The 22,538-nt window shown below is 41.7% G+C and overlaps 1 protein-coding gene across 1 annotated transcript; it reads left to right on the forward strand.

Moving 5' to 3' along the window:
- Positions 1-22,188, forward strand: LOC115046398 (fibulin-2-like). Its single transcript, XM_029506732.1, has 17 exons — positions 1-74; positions 2,340-3,761; positions 9,525-9,639; positions 9,891-10,020; positions 11,246-11,447; positions 12,307-12,525; positions 13,248-13,358; positions 13,919-14,020; positions 14,878-15,009; positions 17,135-17,272; positions 18,256-18,396; positions 18,580-18,708; positions 19,206-19,331; positions 19,731-19,847; positions 19,946-20,074; positions 20,491-20,614; positions 20,725-22,188. The coding sequence occupies exons 2-17, from the start codon at positions 2,402-2,404 to the stop codon at positions 21,080-21,082; spliced, it is 3,633 nt and encodes a 1,210-aa protein (XP_029362592.1). The 5' UTR covers positions 1-74; positions 2,340-2,401; the 3' UTR covers positions 21,083-22,188.
- The last annotated feature ends 350 nt before the right edge of the window (positions 22,189-22,538 follow it).

Genomic DNA, 22,538 nt, shown 5'->3' on the forward strand with positions numbered 1-22,538 from the left:
CCCAAGTCAGAGTCAGGGCATAAAGTTTACGCGCGAGTTTACAGCAGGAGCTGGACGGCACCGAGAGATCAGAGGTAGGTAACATGTCCTTTAGAAATAAACCCTCTTAATCATCAGCTTGACACAATCCAATCAACGGGGCACAGAAGACAAAGAGTTGGGATATGGGTGATCACCTTTTTTTTTTTTTTTTTTAAATCTGGGATATTATTTATTTCAGGGCTACTTTGTGTCCGTTGTTTTTGGTGATATCGAGGCAACGTTTGGGCGAAATGAAATGGTCTCTGGGTGTGTATGTGTGTTTAATATGTCCCCAAAGGACCGAAGCTGAAGTTTTGTTTAATACACTTAATAGTGCGGTGTGCTGGTAATAACAAGTGGTTGAAAACTGAGCTCCTTTTAAACCTCTAACAGTATTCCATAACAAAAGTTAATGTAATTCATTGGCCGTCATTGAAAGAGTAATTTGTGGAGGTTTAAGCTTGTTTTCTCGAGAGTTGTTTTAGTGCTTGCACGTGTGTTTGTGTGTGTGTGTGTGTGTGCGTGTGTGTGTGTGTGCTTGCGTGTAATCGTGCAAAAGCATAAAGGTCAATTTTTGTTTGGTGGGATGGAAAGGCACACTGTTTGAAATACCTTGTAGGACATTCCCTGAACTGATAGCAGAACAAATAACCACGCTGAATCCTTTCTCCCGCAGTAAACAGCCTCTAGCTGGCTTTTTAAAGGAGCAAGACTGAGAGTTTCATGCTCATTCCATCAGTTTTCAGAACCATCTAATGCAGCTTTTACTTTATTCAGTTTCTCCCTCTCACTTGCTGTGTTAGACTGTAGATAAACACAGAATTTGGCTTTTGGTGCTTCACTGAGTTCAACAGTCTTTAAAGCACCATAGCAGAAAGCCTGCAAGATCTGGTAAAATGATTTTGTACCCACAGCACACAAAGACATCATTGATTCTCTAAATGGAGCTGCGGTGCACACTATGTTGTTTTGTGAAGACAGACAGAGCCAAAGAAGTTTCTTTTTTGATGATCCCTGGAGCATTAACTGATTTTTATTTTGAAATACGGACAAGTGCATGTTGAGACAATTGAGAAATATATTTCCAACAAATAGGTTGCAGTTTTTTTCGTCTTCAATTCATGTACAAGATATTCGTTTTAAATAAATAACCCTGTATCTAGGATTACAAAGTATAATAGATCATAGTACCTTGAAATACTTTATGTTGTAATGGGATCTCCACACTAGCAAGAAGACGAGCGGAGCGCTTGGACTGTCAGAAGAAGTCATTTGTAAACAGCTCTTTTGGTGTGACTCCATTCCAAGGACATGGATTTTAGGGTATTTAGGGGAAAAAATGTGATCACAGCAGACACTGTGGACAGAGCACCACTGTAACATTTCAGCAGGAAATGTCTAAGGACAAGTTTGAAGTGCAGAATGGTTTTGAGATAATGTCTAATTATGAACAAACTATCATTTGTATGAAATGTCATTTAAGTCTCATGCGACTCTAACACAAATCCGAGCACTGAGGGAAAAACAGGAACAAGTAAAATAGAAAACATCTGGTTTCCAATGTGCTCTCTGATTTGAATTCACATCACTTACTCACAGGATCAAGCTTGTCACGTTCAGATTTTGTGCTGCCACTGTTTCTGTAGATATGTTAAGGGGAGCTTCAGACCACTCTTTAAACACAGTCATAGCTTTACTTTATGTTATATGTGAAAATTTCTTACCATAAGTTTAGACAGCATTATTTCAATGTTATATCTGCACTAGCAAAATACTCTGAAACTGTTTATGTTCCACCAGTCACTATAGATGCTCAGATGTACGATATTTGTTCAACAGTACAAACACGTTCCACGGAAGGAGACGATTTTATGAGAATGCACATGGTGCAAATTGATAACCCATATCAGCAGTTCAACACAAAAAACAAACTGTTTTTGTGTGGCAGAGTGTGATATTGTCACAGAGAGGAGGGTTTTTTATTCCATCATTGTTATTTCAACAACTGAAATTTTTGGGGGGTTATTATACCTATTTCTCTCAGTCAGTCGTAGTGAAGGCCAAATTTCCATGCACAATCAAATGTAAGTCACAGCCCTCCTTCCCTGTGGTGCCAGAGGAGTGGGCATGGAAAAATATACTGGCAGGTGGTCATATTAAAGCAGACAGGTTATTAAATTAAAACATTGGTGTATTTTTTTTTTTTTTTTTTTTTAAATAACAAGAAAAAAAAATTACAGACACTGATTATCATCAAGCTCCATGCCAGGCAACCATTTTATTGCATATGCTGCATTAACCACTGTTTTCATTCACAGGCTAAACTCCAGCCTGAAGCGAGGCTTACCTTGAAGAGCTTTTTGTGTGCTTTTTATGCAAAATGAATATTCAGAAGTCAATGCTGTTTTTCTGCTGGTTGCTTCTGTGCCTGGACATCTGTCTAAGCCAGAAAGACTGCACAGGAGTGGATTGCCCTGTCCCAGAGAACTGCATTGAAACGGTTCTTGAGAAAGGAGCCTGTTGTCCCACCTGTATGCAGAAGGGCTGTACCTGTGAGGGGTACCAGTACTACGACTGCATCCAAGCAGGCTTCCGGAAAGGGAAAGTCCCAGAGGGGGAGTCTTACTTTGTGGATTTTGGAAGCACCGAATGCTCCTGTCCCCAGGGAGGAGGGAAGATAAGCTGTCATTTTATTCCGTGCCCTGAAATTTCCCCCAATTGCATTGAAATTTCACAGCCTGCAGATGGATGCATGCAATGTCGGCGAATTGGCTGTACCCATGGCAGTAAGAAATATGAAGCAGGACACTCCTTTCAGATAGACCAGTGCCAAGTCTGCCACTGCCCCAAAGAGGGTGGAAGATTAATGTGTTCACCTATTCCTGGCTGTGACCTACGTACTGCCGATAGCCCAACGTGGGTTACAACCATTGAAAACAACAACCCTTTGAGAGAAACTACCACCCATCATGACAATCATCAAATGGGTCCTGTAGAGGCATTTTCCAAGCTGGCAGTGGGAAACACTCTACCACTGTATAAACAGGATCCACCCAGTTTTGGCACAGAGGACTATGACTATACCCTGGCCGAGCCAACGTCCTCCACAATCCCAGATCTGACCCAACCACCAGAATCTACTACAGCACCGCTAACTTACCCAGACTCAAGCTCCACTTCCTTCAGCTCCTATGATGACAGGAGACATGAGCTGAGAGAAACACAAAAAAGTCCAAATCCAGCAAGGACCAGCAAAGATGAGATCACACAAAACTTCGGTCCAACCACTACAGGGCCTCGGAGTGAAAAATCCACATTGCAAACAATCACAACCACACAGAGAGTGGCCACAGAGAGCCACAGGCCACACCAAGAAAACGGGGAAAGGGCCAAAGCACATAACAGTGACAGAAACAGATTGCTTCAGGATGCTATGAAAAATAAAGGACATTCTACTCATGCCAACAAGGCAGGCAGGCACTCTGGCCATCACAAACGTAGTCAAGCCAGTCACACTGTAAATAATGGGAACTCTTCTGTTGGTCAAAAGGGACAAGAAAAAGTCTTAGTGGAACACAGGCACCCGCTCAATAAAGAAGAGCAGAGCTTGTATGGCACAGACCAGCTCAGTCCGCCTATCAGAGCTCCTGTCAGGATGAGCGAGGATGGCGAGCAGCCCCAGATGCAGCCTCAGACCGTCAGCAACTACCATTCTCAGGATGTAGAGAGAAATACAGAAGGTAAGTATCTATCTAATACAGAGTTTTACAAGATCCTGACCTTTCAGGATCATCAGTATCTGAATTCATCTTGTTGAATAAATCAACCGAAAGCGGTTGAATTTTAAAGAAATCTTAAAATGTTATCTTTTGTGTGATGCCTAAATGCAAATACATCAAAATCGGATTGTTTATAGGTTAGTGATGGCAATGTTAGCGCTTATTATTTATTCAGCAGATATCTTCCTCTTCCTCTTCTCACATCCTGTCCTTTGAGAAGGAATTCATAATCACTCTATTCAAGCTGGCAATAGACCAGGAAAAACAATTGTCTAAAGAAAGTCTGTTTTCCCCAGACAGCATTTTTCGACCTTACTAAGAAAAGAAAATAACTTTACTTTCTGTGTGTTCATGTTTGTGCTTTTAAAATAGGAGAATGGCATGTAATAGTAAGAAAATGGCAAATAATGGCAAACCTGGTTCCATACTTGTGTGATTATGCTTCCAATATATCCAATGTATATATATATATATATATATAATTTTACTTTCTTTTGCAAATACATTTATTTATTTATTTAGCTGCTCCATACTTGTTAATAAAGTTCTTGCACAGGGATTCAATCATTAGTTCTTCACACTTTATAGCCCTATGGCAAACGGTAGGCTTATTTTATTTCCTCAGATGTAAGTGAACTAAATTATGAATGGGTGAAATTTATTAGCCTTGTCATTTTATCCTTATAACCACTTCGGTGGCTGGAGAAATAAGTTCAGAATCTGTTCAGGAACTGTTTTAGTGGTGTTTTGTCCAGCAAACCCAAATCTGGGGTGTGTGGTTAACCTCCTTTACAGCACCATGATTTTTGTTGAGACCTGTCAGGGCTTTTCTTTCCTTTCAGCACCTGGCCTCATAGGTATGTATAGTATATGCAGAATGCTTATGTGAGGTGGGAATGAGCTTTGGTGGTACCTGTCACATTAGTTTAGGTGCATTAAGTTTTGAGGATATAAGATGGAAACTGACAGTTTGTTGCTGTTTGTAATGACGATATTTGATTTTTTAATAAGGACGACAGACTCCGGCCCAGACTTGATCTGGGCAGAATATAAAATAATATCGAAACTTTTATATATATTTTAGAGGGAAAAAAAATATATTAGCTTTGACAGACCGCCTCAAAGGTTTTCAACACCGTTCACAAATGATGAAGTCAGACTATTCAATTAAAAATTACATGTTCGTTGGTAGAGAGTTTGAGCATGATTGTGTTTTCTCCAGGAATAGGAAGCTTGGCCTGACTGGTCTGCTGGTCTGGCTGCTCAGTTGAAAGTTTAGGATGGCACTGCTATCAGGGTTCACCGATGAAGGTCGCTGGATAAAGTCAAGATCTTCAAAGATCTTGTCTGATCCTGTTTGTGCCGTCGCTTTGATAAGTGCTATGACTAACACCTGTAATCAATACCATTAGCTGAATATGCTGAGGTCATTAGCAGAGGAAAAGAGAGAGCCTAAATAACGAGAACACAAATGGGCTGCCTCTGTTTGTGGAATACAACCAAAGAAAAATGTCTGTTTTTTCCTTTCAGTCAATAACTCCCTCTCATTTGCGCTCTCTCGTTCAAGCCAGACATGTGTGTACTCAGAAGGGGGATGGGATTGTTTCAGCTTTCTGATGCTGGGCTGGACCTGGTATAGGATTTCTTGGGGGTTGTACCTGTGAGTGGCATAATACCCATGTGATGAATGAGACCACTGTTGTGGCTTGATTGCCAGACGCTACTCACTGCTCCCTCGTGAGCCGGTGTGATTACCCGTCTCCCGTGAGGCTGCTGGTTTCCCAATCTTCTTAGTAATCACCTCATCTGAAGCACCCCTCCACACATGCTCGTCTCAGTAACCTTCCTACTTTACCAAACCTCAAACATCATATAAATTCAACTGGAAGAATGTCAGATAGAGGTGGGTTGATAGGACACATGGCTGCAACATACTCATCATCACAGGCGCTTGGTTTTTATCAACAGCCCTGTCACAACATGTCGCATATGAGAGTGGGCTGACCAAATGTATAATTTTACTCTGGATGAAAAGGATGGTGAATTCCAGCGTGGGGGTCATGTGAAAGTTTACTCCTGCTGTTGCACGGATTAGTTTGAAAAATTTAACTGACTTTGCTTAATCTAAGGGTTTTCCAGGTAATTTTCAGGAAATTTTGCATGTCCCCCAGCTTGTCCTCAATAAAGAAACATCTCATCTAAAAGTCACCCGTATTTTCAGTAACAAAAACAAACAAACATAAAACTACACATGCAGCAAACCAGTTATCAAAGAAGCCACTATGCAAGTAGAGAGAGATTGGTGATAAATTGTTTCACAAAAACAAAGTTGCCTCTTGCTTTCATCAAGTGGAGGTGACTGTAGCTGTATACGGATGTTTTAAAATATATAAATATATAAATATATAAAATAAAGTAAACTTCTCCTATGAGATATTATATTTATGTTTATAATGATGTGTAATGCCAAAAAAATGTGTTGCTTCTAATGGGACTTAAGTGTTATTTTTGTTCATCGTGTCCAAAGTCAGGATTTGGACGGATTTCCTCTGGCGAGCATTGAGTGAATTTCCTGTGTTCTGGTGTGTTCGCAAACCTTGGAATATATAGCGAATAAAAAGGTACAGGGAAACCAGATCAAATTACAGGACTGTGGAGAATAATTTGGCTGAGGCATGAGGTGGAATATATGCAAAAACATAAAATGCAGATGTGGTATTTTAGACACTTTCCTACACACGCCCAACTAACCAACAGTGGTTGGTCGGGTGTGTGTAGAATATTTATGTAACAAAAGATATAACACAGTTATTCAATGCCGCATTAGTGACACTTCCTGTGTGTTTTTAGCCTTTCATTCAGGTCATCTTACCACAAGGAAATGTACAGTAATTGGAATGGAGGTTACTACTTTAAACCATCAAAGACTGAGGTGAGCCTTCATGTCAGCTCATAATCTCTGGGAGATTAAGACAAAACTTTGTCAATAATTGAAACCTGGATTTGCTTCTCTGGATATGAAGTCATGTTGATAGAAGGAGAGCCCTCCCTATTACATCACAGCCAGCTGTTCTTGGACAGAGATTATGTGTTTCAGAAGAGGCACTATCTCAGCAAGTACTAAAATTGAAGATGAGAAGAAACAATCCCGCTCCCTCCATTCGCACTGAGAAAAGCACACAGCAATATAAAAAGATACACGCACAAACATTCTTTCAAGCTTTGAGCATCTATCATCAGACATGTTCAACCACATGAGCTTGTGTTTTATTCACATTGGCTGTCCTGTTCTCACCAGCCCACCTGTAATGTAAATCACTGGCTAGACCACAAAAGAAAAAGCACATGAGCCTTGATTAGTGGTAGTGTGCTGCTTTATGGCACCTCAAGACATGTTGAGAGTTGCCCATTTTGGTTGTTATTCTAGCTCCATATTTTAAAAGGGTGTGATGTCACTCCTTTTGGATTTGGTCAAGGGCAAAACATCTGGGGTTACTGCTTGTCTAATGGACAGATATAATGACAGGTCTGGAGCAGACAGATGCTCCTCAGCTATCTTCTATGAGTATATTTTGGATCCCACATTGTGCAAGCAGAATAAATCAACATAACTAATTATTGCACAGCTAAATGGGACAACATAATATATAGTCTTAATTAGATGGTGTATCAGGGAGATGGGAAGAAACTTGGATGCTTTAGATATAAATAGCCTATAACTGAGACAAATTGTTTATCATCTTTTTCTGTCCTGAGTATATATTTTGGTGAAACATAATCTCTCTACAAAGTGCTTTAATCCACTGCATCCTTTGTAATGGTCATGAACCATGTGTGCTGAAACTCTATATACATCCCGCATTCTTAACAGACACATGGAGCAAATCTGTGTGATCTTCATGAAGAGTGAACTGATTCCACCTGGAGAAAATGAAAAGGAAGAAAAGGAGGGAGGATGAATAATTACGTTCTCTGTCTTTTAATATACATTCAGCGACGTTCAAAGAGACAGATACTGTAGTTATGTATCAAAGAGCCACTGTGCCTTTCAAAGTCTAGATTTTCTCATTTCTAAGCCTTTAAATTATGCACACTGAACCCGTTGCTTGGTCTGTTCCGAGTAATTGGGTTGATCTCAATATATACAGGTGAATCAAAGAGCGGTGTTTCAACAAAAGCAGAATGAATGTGAAAGCTAAAATGCGACAATGACCTTGGGCACTCTCAGACACTCGGAGTGCCTGCGCTGAGGCTTGTCTATTTAGAATCTCAATAAGAGTCTGACTTCTTTCCTCTGTGTGACCTCACCCATCATTCGAACCTCACACAGGAACAGGTCGTGCAAAGGAAGACCAATTCATGCCTTTAGAGCACCTTAGCCAGTCCAACCATTAATCTGCCACTTTGGTCCAAACCTAAATATTTCAAAACCTACAGGATATAATGATGTGAAATGTTCTATATATAAATGTTCATGGTCTCTGGCAGATGAAGCCTGCTGACCTTGTTGATGCCAACGTTTCTTCTTGTGCCGATATGAAGCTGATGAGTCCGTATATCATGGATTATGTCCATACATTCATGTATGCCTCGGAAAGAGTTCTGAATGCTTTTACTCTAGTCTCGTCATTATTTGGAAATTTTAATGCAACAAACACTTTAGTTTATGACTTTACTGCCAGTTAAGAGAAATTAGCGTGCTAATGTGTACGCAGCATTAATTAGCAAAAATAAGCATGATAACAATGTTATTGTAACCATGTTAATTTTTTGGTATATAGTGCAGAGGTCCAGAGCTGTTGCCATGGTTATGGATACTTTACATTTGCATCTTTTCTATCACTTGGCTCTGTGCTTGAGTTAGAAATGCTATGTAGAACCACTTAACACTATACAGATACGTGATCATTGATATCAGTGAATGAAGCCTAAATCCTGCTGTGATTAAATATACAGAAACACCAAATCAGCCTTCTCCATAAAATTTAGTGTTTTAATCTGATTCAGATTTTTCTGGTAAAAGATGAAATGCTTAAGACAGAGTCAACACCTTTTATATATTTTTTTTGTTTGGATACAGACAGAGGCATACTTTGTCATGAGGAGTGTAACCTACTGGCAAATCATGGATGTCAGTATTTGCATTTTCTACTGTGGCGCAGGAGCACAAATCAAAGCTGGAATGTACTGCCCTGTTATTGAAGGGGCATGTATATATTTTTCCTGTAAACAAAATGATGTGTTTTTGCACAGCCTGCTCCCTGACCCACTTTGAAGTGAAGTGGTAATGTGTTGGTCTTTTATTCCACTCCAGCGCTGATAATTCTGAGTGGAACAAAAAAGGACGGTTTTGGCCTGTAGGTAATTTTATAGAGTCTTGGGGTTCATAATTCTCTCTGCCAATGAAATTGAGAGCAAGGTCAGGGAGTCTGAAAAGAAAAAAGCACCGATTGCACTTGCCATTCTTAGCATGTAGTCACCAAACCCACTCTAAGTCTCTTTCTATTAAATTAGTGCTCAATGAAATACAAGGTTCAGTTACAATTCAAATATCCTGTTACCAGATTTTACAGCATATCAGTGACACGATTTTAATATCACATGTGCTCTCTATTCCCCTCCAGCTGAGTTCAAATTATAACCACTATTCCATGTGATTCCTCTGAAACTCTGGCTGCACTGAGTGGGATAAATCTGGATCTAGGTGTTTGGGTTTCATTACAGTTTCTGCTAAGGAGCTGGTACAGACCTGCTGTGAGACAGGGGAGAATTGGGCTTCAGCTAATGGTCACTGCAACAACATGGAGTCCCCCACCAATGACAGGCACTCCATCTGCTGGTAAGGCCATGATTTAAAACCCAATCATAGCTTTCTATTTTGATTTATCGAATTTAATTCAACTCACCGTAAATCTTCAGCTCCGGAATTAACAGTTGTGGCACAGCGACAATATTAAACAGTGTACTTGTCCCTCTAATTAAATTCATAGAGGCTTGAAAACACAGATTTTGAATTTCAAGCTGGAGCAGCACGCATGGAAGAATTGTCAGCCTGTTCACTCCTGTCTAATGTGTGCTCTCCTCTGCCAGGACTGCCCAACAACAGTGCTGCCTGGGTTCCCTGAGAGAAAGCCAGTGCTTGGCTGGAATTAATGCAGCTAGAGCAGGATATAAGTGTGAAAAGGATGCCAGCGATAAATGCGGAATCGATTCCTACAAGGCAAGTATCTCTGACAAGACAGCACTGCAAGGGGCAAACGGAGTTCACTGGGTTCGCAGCCAAAGCTAATGACATTGTAAATTTCTAATCACGCCTAATACAGTCTAAATTAGTGATTGGAAATTATATTAGTCACTGGAGAATTGAAAACACGTGTAGATGGTATTAGTCTGTAGCTGGTAAGAGTCTCTATGCAGTGCTTGAGCAACTATATTTTCAGCAGCTCCTTTGAGAATTATTATATCTGATGTGCTGATTCCCAAATCTTCTCATTTGCCGTGTGGCCTGCGTGTTGGAGGATACTTACCTACACAGAGGCCCTTACTGACGCTGAGGTTCGGCTGTTAAAGCTCAGCTTTCACCAACTTTCTGTGGGACCCCTGTAGAGTTCAGTAACATTATGCCATATACAACCGTGCAACATTACAGTGACTGTGACTGCAGCTCTGTGTCTCACCATGGCCTCTGCACTTTCCTTGGTGATCTTGCTAAGAGGTACAAGGAAAAAGGCGTGAGAGGCTGTGAGCAAGGTGAATGTTTTTCTGCTTCCGCATGCTAGGAGACTTACAATGGCACATAAAATTAAGTGTATAAGCATGTTAACGATTTGTGGCATGCAGTAACAAAGCATGATATCATGTTATTGAGCAAATGAGCAGATGATGCCAGTAGACAAGCATTTTTATACTTAATTCTGATAGGAACACAAGGAACCCATTTTTCAGCAATTCATGCAATAATAACTGAGATTTCAATCAAAACCTCAAAGGTCCACCTGGAACAAAAGTGAGAGAATCACCCCAGTTGTTTTGATTTATCATCTGGGAAGTGTATAAAGTGTATATACACACTTACTTCACTGTAAGTGAAGGAAAGCCGTTTCCAAGTGTGTCTCTGAGATTTTATTTCACTGCATGGCTTCATGTCAGTTTCACCAGAAAGAATCTTCCAAACTGACTCACTTTACGCAAAGACAATGTCAACCTTATGGTGGAAGCAGAGCTCAACCTTCATCCCTTCCAAACCATGAAGTCACTGCAAAATCTCTCAGAAACCCACACTGAGATATTTTGGTCCGACTTTGTTATCCATAGTCATGATGACTTACTTAAAGTAGGCTATGAACAACAACAACAACAACAACAACTGTATCATTGTTTTTGATGAAGTATAGTGTGCTAAGTGTAGCATATGCTACATGTGTTAACCGCTGTGTGGTCTGCAGGAGTGCTGCAGCTGCTGTTCTCTGGGGCTGCAGTTCCGCAGCGAGGGGCATCACTGTGAAGCCCACCACTACCTGGGCTACCACTGCAGACACGTCTTTCTAAACTGCTGCAAAGGGGAGGAAGGGATGGCTGAGAGCCAAGATGGCTGGCACTCTGTCAGAGAGAAGCCTGCCCTTGACTCCAATCCACCGCCAAAAAAAGGTATTGACAACAAATACGCAATCTTCTTTCAAGCCAAGGGAGGGGGTGTCGGTGGGTGGGCAAATGTTATATTGGTGCACTGCCAGGAAAACGGACTGATTTAATCCACAGACAATCAATTTTCTCTCTATTAGCTAGTAAAAGGACACTTTGTAGTAAGGTCCCTGAAAAACAGTGCACCTCATGAGTCTTACAGAACAAAGCATAATAGCCCACTTCACCCCTTTACTGTAATCCGAAGATAGCTAATGCTTGTCCGCCTGTCAAGAGTCAAATTTTCCCCCTTTACTCTAAGCCCCTCTAGTCTGAAGTACTCTTGTATGGGTTCAATCTGGCTGCTTTAAGGTGAAAAACCGCTCAGCCATGTAGTTCAGGATGATCTGATACTTTCCATGAGGATTATTTCAAAGCAACTGAGTCAAACGCTTCCCATTAAAAACTGCTGTAAATGAAACACATTTGGCAAAGATAAAGATCATTATAACATTTGCTTTCATATACACTTGGCGCTTCTCGCCATGATGCATGCTTATTTTTGTAAGGAGCCAACAAAGGAAGGGAACTGCTCACTTGTTTAGGATATGAATGATGTGGTGTGTGGCATTGGCGATTGTGATGTTGTTATATATTATCTTACTAAAAATAAACATCACTACAGAATCTATAAATAGAAAAGGGTTAAAGCTCTCTTTGTCATCGTTCCTGTCGTGTCTCCTTCGCGATTGTTGTGTCAAATTTGTTTCCATTTAGGGATATTGAAAAACTCTTTGAATCTTTTTTCATGCAGTTACAATAATTCATATCATTGTGTAGTTTCATTGTCTGTGAGAACATCAGCCACTCTCTCCATGTGCTGAAGTCCCTGACAGCCCGTACCCCAAAGAGGCCTTCTCCTTGGGTGAAGAGAGGGATGGGGAAAACACAGTGGAGGGTCCCATTGAGGTGGAGGACATGGATGAGTGCCTGATATATCAAGGCATCATCTGCCAACACAGATGTGTCAACACGCCAGGCTCTTTCCAGTGCGAGTGCTTCGCTGGATATGTGCTGCAAGACGATGCGTTCACTTGTGCACTAGGTAAAGTGAAGACCACCAATCTTGTTTTGCCACACAGAACCAGCTACCAATTTCTAGAAATGCCACAGGACAGGAAAAGTGCCATTTGGTCTTTGAAATGTGATTTACGGTTGGCATTCCTGCCAGGAAGACCCCATTTGTTATAATTTGTCTACACGTTCGCAGTGTATTATTTTCCCAGTCTTTTGGAGTTCCTTCCTGTCTGTAAGGACTCATGCTGCCTAATAATAGTTTTTCTAATTAGACAACATCCCTTTCCTGGACTGACAGCAACATCCAGCTTACCACATTTCTTCTCCTGGTCAAAAAGCTTTTCATTTGAGGAAAAAAAAAAAAAAAGACTTCAACCTGAGGGTTTGCTCAGATGTGTTTTCAGGTAATGTTGTGTGACGTTTGTTTCTGTACCAGACTTTAATCAACTGTGGTTTTCACCAACACAAGCCTGTCTCAACAGGATACTAATGTCAGAGCGCTCAGAAAATTACAGTGAAAGGATAGGACTCACTAATAAAACCAAATGTTTGTCTACAGGCTGTGCTTTTTCCTGTCTCACATTCACTGCTATTTCAAGTTTCATCTCTAGCCATGAGCTTTCTATCATAGGAAGAAGATTCAAGAATTGCACAAGTCCTTAGCTGAAACTTCAGTAGCGGGAGAGGTGTACTCCTGGATTTCGCTGCAATTTTTTTGTTCCTGTGATGACAGTATTCATATTTCCGCAGAGACGGTGGACGAGGAGAACAGATTGAAGGAGGACAACAGAGCGGCAGAGGATCCTACCGCGGCGCTTCCAATTCCCTTCCGACCCACTGCCCCAGCCAACCCCTGTGAAGGTTTGAAACGTACATCTTAATGAGGCGAGAGAGCAAAGGCATGCAGGGCTGACAGCTCCCAATGAGCACTTTCATTCATCTTCACAACTTAGTCAGACGAGAGCGTGCATCTTGATGTATAAAGTATGCTTATAGGCGAAGCCGGCGCGGGCTGCTATCGACTGGCATGTTATTTCAATCTCAGCCTTTCCATGAAATGTAATTGTGCTGCAAGCAGTGAGATGTGATAAAATGTTAGGTTTTTTTTTTTTTTTTTTTCTGCATCAGCCACTCCTTCTTACGAGTTCATCATATCATAATGTGTCCATGGTCACATTTTGTTTCCTATGTTTGGTTTCTATGACACCAGGGTGGAGGTACACCATACAGTGGGCCAAAGTAGGAAATACAATATGATCAGGTCAGGGATCAACCTGTAAAAAGGAAATGAGCAAACAGCAATAAAGTGAATAGTGTCCAGTCTCCCACGCAGCGCTATAAAGCTCTCCTCTCTTTAACCCTGCACACTGTTGTGTGAAGAGGTATATTTCATTTGACCTCACTATCCACTCATTTTTCAGGAAACAGCCCCTGTGAGCAACAGTGCACCCCAGTGTTTGGAAGGCCACAGTGTTCCTGCACCTCAGGTTACTCCCTCAGGGCTGATGGGCACTCTTGTGAAGGTAAGGAGCTGGACCTAACCAAATTACTATTCAGAGAATCAATTCTTACCCCAGCGATGTGAAAACGTTGTGCGATCATATAGCGTGAGGAGCATGGCTTGCAATTTAAGCCCTCATGTCAGTACTTTTTTTCTGCCTAAGGAATTTTGCTACAGTTGAGAAGTGTTTCTTGGCAACAATGTCCGCTACTGATTGGCCTCTTTTTTTCAGATTTGCAGGGGAAGATACAGCCCTAATCCCTTTCACTCTCGAAATAACACTATGACACAGACAAAAACATATATGCTAGAAGTTCTTTTCATCTTTCTCCTAAAGTGAGTTCCTACCCGGGGGATTATCCCAGCTATCCATGCACTATCACAATATATCTCACGGACAGCATGCCCTTTATTGTCATGTCACTCAGGATATGCTCAGGCTCTGTGTTTTATCATGTGGCTGATCAACTACTGCTCTGCGTATCTAAGCTTTCTCCCCGGGGATATGCATCTGAAAGTTAAGCCATAACCACTGGTCCTGTTTGACGGTAGCAGAATGTGGCTGTGACACAGAGAGCAGATCAGTGTGGTGACAAATTTCTTACTATGTGAATGTTATGCCCAGCGGCCCTGCCCCTAATCTCTTCCCAAAGGAGGGTCAGACCTGTGTCTTTAATCTGCCTCTTACCCCTGACTGATGCACACACCATGGATCAGCTGACAATATGTTTTTTACCTCTCCTTGTCTGTTTTGTTTGTTTTTTTTTAACTCCTCTTCAAGCATTTTCTACTATGCACCAATCTCTTTAAAACCCTTTCTTCTCGCTTGTTTGACGCAATTGTCTTTTCTCTTTCTCTTTTTTTTTTTCAAACATCCAGACATAAACGAGTGTTTGTCAGCGCACGCCTGCCAGTTGAACGAGCGCTGTGTGAATACTCCAGGGAGTTATAGCTGTCAGAGACTGATCGCCTGTCCCCTGGGCTACCAGATCAACAATGACATTTGTGAAGGTACACCACAGCTTATCAGCCATAAGCAGCATCAAAGTGTTCACTTCCACCCACATTCAATATGTTGTTAATACCAGCAGGAGAGCATTTGTGTTACTGCATGTTCACAATATAAGGAAAGCACATTGTTTAGGGAAACAATCGGTTTTACCACCTTTGAGATTAAGTAGAGATTTTTTTTTTTTTTATGTCCAGTGATTATATAATTTTACATGTGAGCACACAGACAAGGGGGAATAATGAGCAATGTGGCTGCGGGGAGCTATTTCCGTGGTATTTGCTTGCCATTACCTCTCAGTACCAGGAGCTGTCTGGCTTGTCTGTGAGGGTGGTGCCCGACTTTCAGATGCAATAGTAAACCTCCCAATATGCCTCATTATTTCCATGCACCATAAGTTGTTCCTGTGCAGAGGTCTGATTCATCAAGCAGCAGTGGTCTTTAGAGGGAAGCACCCCCTAAAGAGATGAGTTCTAGATGGGTAAGTGCTGGTCGCCACTACAAATGGGTTTTTGCAGGATCAGCCAAGTAGACTCAGTTAATCTGCAGCTTCATATGAATTTAAAGAATATTCAAGCAAAATTGGTATTTAACAAGAAACTATGTTTAGACTCAAAACAGCTACGACTTCAGGCCATCAACAAAAGGTAAGGCAAAAAATGGGCCTGAGCTATTTACATCCTGTACATGGATTAATAAGAGGCTTTAATCAAACTTTCCTTTTGCCTTTTCACTGCACAATGGAGAACACAATTGTGTTCCTCTCCCTCAGCTAATAGGAATGACTCTGTGAAGATGATGCTCCATCAATACTGAGCATAACAGAGACCCTTTAAAAATTAGACCACTTCTTCTGCTGTAATTCAGCCAAACAAGGGTGCTCAGAGGCAAAGCACATACAGTACTACCAAAATAAATCCAGCCTACCCTTTTTCAATTGTTTAAATTTATTTTATCAAAATAATCCACTTGTTTGTTGATACATTCAAAGTTTCAGGACAAACCGGCACTATTTAATGTGACCTGGTTTTCTATTGTGAATATATGCCAATATAAAAATAATAATGTGGCCCAGTTAAACTAACTCAGGAGCTCATGGCAGCATTAGACTTCCTGTTTACTTCATCCTAAGATGGTCAAGAAACAAAAAATTCTAACACCAAAACAAAGAAACACACGAAAACAAAAACAAGACAGGACTGCTAGAATTAATCAGTTGGGTTTAACAAAAATACACATGCACCGCATCAATCTTATAATAGATTCATTCATATTTTACTCACACAGGGGGACATTTTTAAAGAATTTTTGAGAAAGATCCAAAGCCCTAAACGTCTAACTACAAGGAGTCAGAGGGTAATAACAGCCAGGGTTTCTCACACGCAGCAGGTTGACTCTTTGACCTTTTGAGTTTCCTCTAGGTCATTGCCTCCACTGTCATACTCTCGCCCATTTATCCATGCGTCCTGGCTCTTCTCTCTCTCCCTGTCTCTCTCAGTGCCAGAGTCACTTAGCTCTTGTCACCTCAGCTGGGCTTGTGTCAGGACCAAGATACTCAATCACTATCTGTTGTTAAGAGACTCACCCTATATCTGCAGGGCTCCCTGCCAGAGCAGGTTCAGGCCTCCGTATAGAAATAATGGGGACGATATCCTGAAAACCTTTCTTGAAAACAGGCAATACTGATGCATTATGCACACACCCTCCAGCTTGGCTTCATACTACAGCAACAGATTTGGGAGGCTGAGTGACAGGAGGAATCTTTTAGTAGGCAGGTGATCAAGGACTCTGGGGAGAAGACTGCCGCAAGTGACTTGTGCTGGTTCAAGTCATTGATCTGGTTGAAATAATACACTGTCATTCTGGCCATTTTCTTGTTACAAACTTGATTAACACAGATAATATTCCTACTTTGTAGTACAATTGTTTTCACGCTCAATTAAACTTCCTATGAGTGTGAGAGCTTGACCTAGCTGAAAAACAAAAAAGGTGCGTTTATATCTGATGTTTAATACCAGTGCCATCCAGTGGTGAAACGTGACATTACATGTTTGAGTTGTGCTTTATTTGCACTTAATCGCTTCTTCTTTAGTATTCATCAGTCAATTTATTAATCTGCTCCCTCAGATATCAATGAGTGCGTGCAAAGGAGCCATAACTGTGGACTTGACTTTGAGTGTGTGAATACCATGGGCTCATTCAGGTGCAACCCCAAGCCTCGCTGTCCTGTGGGCTTTAACCAGGACACACAGGGCAACTGTGTCGGTAAGGAAAATCTTTTTCTTAATGAGGTGATTACAAATTATCAATGCCACTAACAACACTGTTTCGCTCTTTCTTGGGCTAGTGCCAAATGCATTCACATGTTCGCTCGGCAATTGCATCTTATTTTCTAACTGAAATTGTGAAACTAGAAGAAAGAAATAGGTGATAAAGGGATTGCTTGGAATTAAAAGGGTCTGTAGTTCAGATAACCTCCACTGATGCAATGCTAAGTGTATGCAGCGGCCACTTAGATCAAGATCTACACACACACACACACACAACAGAGGGAGGTAAGAAAAATATTGACGAAACATATTGAAAAAAATCAATATATGGAACTAGTAATGAAAATATAAATTCATAGTTAGTAGAGTGGTAATTAGGTCATAAAAAGTACCAAAGCAGATGTGTTTTGCATTGTAGCCAGTATTATTTTTGTTTTAGAGATTCCCTATCTTGTTCCCAAACACAGATATGTGAAGAGAGACACACAAACCATAAAAATTCCCCACAGGTGGATCAGTGAATCACAGTCTGTGTAGACTCACAGTCGCACACGGTGCAGGGGGATCAGCCAGGCTGCAGTGACAGAGGGGTTAAATGCCACACAGACAGGAGATGAGAGAGGTTGCTGTCAGGGGCTGCAGAGGGGTGGATAAAAGCCAATCCTCTGTCCTCCTCCAGTACAAACTGATGCTGTGGAATTAGCCCCCAGGGGCAGGAACTGGGACATGTCGAGGCAGCCAGCGCCACTGTAAAAGGAGTGTAAAAGAAATACTCTGAGAAATGAGAAAATGGAGAAAATGTCAGATAACACACACAACAAAGTTATCCGGGGGGATGAGTCTCTGTGATGTGTGTTTGCTTTGATATGTGTGGCAAAAGAGCTGCCCTCTGCTCTGCCGTTTGTTGCCTTTGGGTCTTCCCCCTTCTTCTGTCTTTCTTCACCTTTATCTCACCACTTCTCCTTTTCTCTGAACCAGACATTGATGAGTGTGGTGCTTTGGCCCAGCCATGTAACCCAGGATTTAACTGCATCAACACAGCAGGATCTTACATGTGCCAGAGGAAGATAATATGTAGCCGTGGCTATCATGCCAGCCCTGATGGATCCCGATGCGTTGGTAAGATTTGTAGTTGCACGGAGAGTGTGCCATTACATGTGGTATGCAGAGTAAAAAACTTCATCCATAAGCGATGCTGTTTGAGCTTGCAAACGCACAAAGTGGTTGCAGCTGAATCTCGTTGTTGTCATTTTATTGATTTTTTTTTTTCCCATCTCTTTAACATTCTTCTGTGTCTTCTAGATGTGGATGAGTGTCAGAGCAGTCTGCATCGATGTGGAGAAGGCCAGCTGTGCCACAATCTGCCTGGCTCTTATCGCTGTGAATGTCAGACGGGCTATCAGTATGACTCATTCAGGAGGATGTGTGTAGGTATGGTGGCCGTTATTTTTCTGTCCTTCTGTGTCCCGCTCATTCTGTTCTCCCCTTTGTCTTTCTTTCTTTATTCACTCTCACTGTACAGCTACATTTCTTCTTTGTCTGCTTGCTCTGCCACTCCTCTTTATTGTCTGCGGTGAGAAAGCTGTTGTTTCTTAGCCTCTGCTGCCGCCTCTGGAACACCGATCGCATTGCCTGCTACAGAAAGCTCAGTTCTGCCCGAGCTGCTGCTCCTTCTTTCTGTGATTCACTGTGTTGTGACTTTCATAATAATGGACTCTGTTTAAGTGTTTAGACTATCAGCAGGCAGCTGGTCCCCCAGACCACGCTCTTGTTTACATGCGCACAAACATGCACAGGTATGCACACGTACACATTCGTGTGCAAACCTGCACGTGCTTGGCTACACGTGCATTTGCACGCATGGGCGCAACACACAAATGCAATGCACACTATACAAGAGCTATGATGACTCTGCTTCTTCCTCCTAGATGTAAACGAGTGTTGGCGCTACCCAAGCCGCCTGTGTGCTCAGACCTGTGAGAACACCCCAGGGTCCTATGAATGCTCATGCACCTCTGGCTTCCGTTTATCCGGCGATGGCAAGAACTGTGAAGGTGTGTGTGTGTTAATGAATGCCCGTGTGGGTGTGTGAGCATCCATGTGAGCGTGTCGATGCATGTCTCTCATGTTGGTGTTGTGAATTTGTGTGCGAAAATATGCCTGTGCGTGTGTGTTTGTTGGTGCACCAGGGTTGCGTTTGTGTATGAATGGTGCAGGTTCCTATAGTGAGCTTATAGCGGAGCGTGCCGGTGTGCAGGATATTATCAAAGAGGGATGATTGTTTGAGTTATTACTGTACAATACTGTATATCATGCCATGCCTTCAAGCACGAACCAGTAAAAACATAATTGGCTTAATAACAACATCTTGTTTATATGTTCGGTTGAAACCACTGAGAATCGTTTGATCAAGTGAATTGTGACAGTAATGAGCTCTAACCTCTAATCTCCAGATGTGAATGAGTGTTTGGCCAGCCCATGCAGTCAGGAGTGTGCCAACATCTACGGCTCCTACCAGTGCTACTGCAGACAGGGCTATTACCTCAGGGAGGATGGGCACACCTGTGAAGGCACAGTTCACTATCTTACTCATCCATATTTACTCCACTATGTTTGGACAAGCTTATAAATCGGTTCCACATGTTTTACACCCTCTCTGCCACCACAGACATCGATGAGTGTTCCCAGAGCATTGGCCACCTCTGCACTTACAAGTGTGTGAACGTTCCCGGCAGTTACCAGTGTGCTTGTCCTGAATATGGTTACAGCATGTCTCCAAATGGACGCTCTTGTAGAGGTATCGCCCGCTTTTTTTTTTTTTTTTTAGAGAATCAAAACAAGAAAATACTCCAGCTCCTTCATTGGGAGTGCTCCTCAATGAGATGCGCTCTGAAATTGAATTTCAAAATGGCTTTGTACCCATTTCACTACATGGACTATACAGCAGTGGCTATGCACAGACAATTAAAACTGGTGCTTTTACTGTGGCTCAGTAATTACACAGTCCATAAAATTTTTATTGGCCTAAAAATCTTGTCTCACTAATTAGAATTTTTTGCTCCAGCAGTTTTGCTTCCAACAAGGACTAGTTTTTGTGCTACATGTTTCAATAATCAGCCTTTTCCTTAAAGTTCAATTGTCCTTCGACTAACTCACATTTCCTCAACCCCCGGCAGTAAACCAGGGCCTGTGTGTTACTGTGTTTTTTTTTAGATATTGACGAGTGTGCCACAGGGACCCACAACTGCTCTCTAGCTGAGACCTGCTATAACATCCAAGGAGGGTACCGCTGCCTGTCCCTGAACTGTCCACCCAACTACCGCAAAGTGTCCGACACGTAAGCATAAATTTACCAGCCACACGGATGTGGAAAGTTATAAAATCATACATTTCGAGAGAAACTTTTACGAAAGGGAGCTCTCATGTCACTCCCTGTGTCCCGCGTAGGCGCTGTGAGCGTATCAGCTGTCCCAACTACCTAGAGTGTCAAAACTCTCCTCTGAGAATCACCTACTACTACCTCAGCTTCCAGTCCAACATCGTCATCCCTGCCCAGATCTTCCGCATCGGACCCTCCCCTGCCTACTCCGGAGACAACGTTATCGTCAGCATCACACAGGGAAATGAGGAAAACTACTTCAGCACCAGGAAGCTGAATGCCTATACAGGTGCTGTGTACTTGAACCGGCAGGTTGAGGGTCCAAGAGATTTCCTAATTCATGTGGAAATGAAGCTTTGGAGACAAGGGACGTTTACTACCTTTCAGGCCAAGATCTATGTTTTTATCACTGCCAACTCACTCTAACAGCTCGAGCTGAGCGGTGGCCACTATGGACCTTACTGCAGCTCATGAGGGACTTTTCATGTCACTATTTATCAATGCCATTAGCTATACCGTTGTCTGTCTTGATTAGTTTACGTGAGTATTTCTTCTTCCATATGACTAGCTGAATTTTCAAACTTTGCTGTAAAAAAAAGTAGAATAAACCTGTCAGTGTGTCAGATTCTGTTTTCGGAGCGCTTGTATGAAAACCTTGTAATTTCACACTTGAATTGCAAACCTTATTAATTTCCTTCGATGCGAAAACCCAATCCAAATGCATTCCTTACTGTCAAAATTCCTTTTCCACTTTAATTGAAAATATTATCGAGATAATGAGATACCACAAATATGAAATTTGTTGCCGTTGGATCTAGTACCTATGATCTCATCTGGGTACAACATAAAAATTATAAGAGTTTTAATAGATTTTGTCTCTGACATTGCGCTGCTGTCTTTGTTTCAATTTAATGTTTCTCTATATGTTGTATTTTCATATCGCTGTAATCAGACACATAGATGGATGTATTATATTTTTTATGCTAAATTCATAAGCTTCAGAGTATTTTAGTGATATACACACACGCACACATGTATCATAGCACCACTGTGGTTTTGACTATTGGCCAATTGTATTTATTAAGTGAAATATTGTGTGTCGTGTGTGATGTGTTGCTGCTGTTTTCTAATCATTCCTCAGCAATTTTCAAACTTGCCGTACGCCAGTTCCTGCTAATCCACTGTATTATGGTGAACATTATTCCTCAGTGAAGTTGGTAAAGTATATAATCCAATAATCCATTCTTGTCTGGACACGTCACATGGTAAATATCCGTGCCTGGTTACATACCTCTTTGCACCTTGCTCATGAGCTCGAGTGGCTTACATCAGCACGCTGCAGTTTCATGCAAACACATTTCCGGATGGATAATAAAAGCAATGATCATGTAGCGTTTGGTATCTGTACTAAAATGATGATGGCCTTCTTAGGTTTGTGTGTAAGGTCTCGCGGACTGCACAGTTGAATGGTGTTGACTGTAGTTTGTAGCATAAGAAGAGTTACACTCCCACCTACAGGGTGAATTCAGACCTGCACTCTAAAATATTGGGTTTCCTCCAAGGCAAGAGACATGTCTTATACAACGGAGCCTAAAAGAGCTAACTAACATAAAGCTGCACATAATTCACATTCATTGTGAAGACTAGAAAAATGTGACAAACAAATGAACTGATTCTGCTTTTAATCAGTTCCACTTTAAACCTTTCAGTGACCTGTTGCCCTCGCTCGGAGTTCAGTGAACCTCCTGGACCTGGTGTAATCATCGGAAAGGGTGTGAACGTCTCTGTGACAACTGTATTAATGCCGGTTGCACATCCAAACAGAGCTGTTTGCCAGTTTTCTGCTCCCTCGGATGAGTTATACTGTCAAAGGTCATTTCAA

This window comes from Echeneis naucrates, chromosome 7 (genome assembly GCF_900963305.1).
Source record: "Echeneis naucrates chromosome 7, fEcheNa1.1, whole genome shotgun sequence".
Classification (NCBI taxonomy): domain Eukaryota; kingdom Metazoa; phylum Chordata; class Actinopteri; order Carangiformes; family Echeneidae; genus Echeneis; species Echeneis naucrates.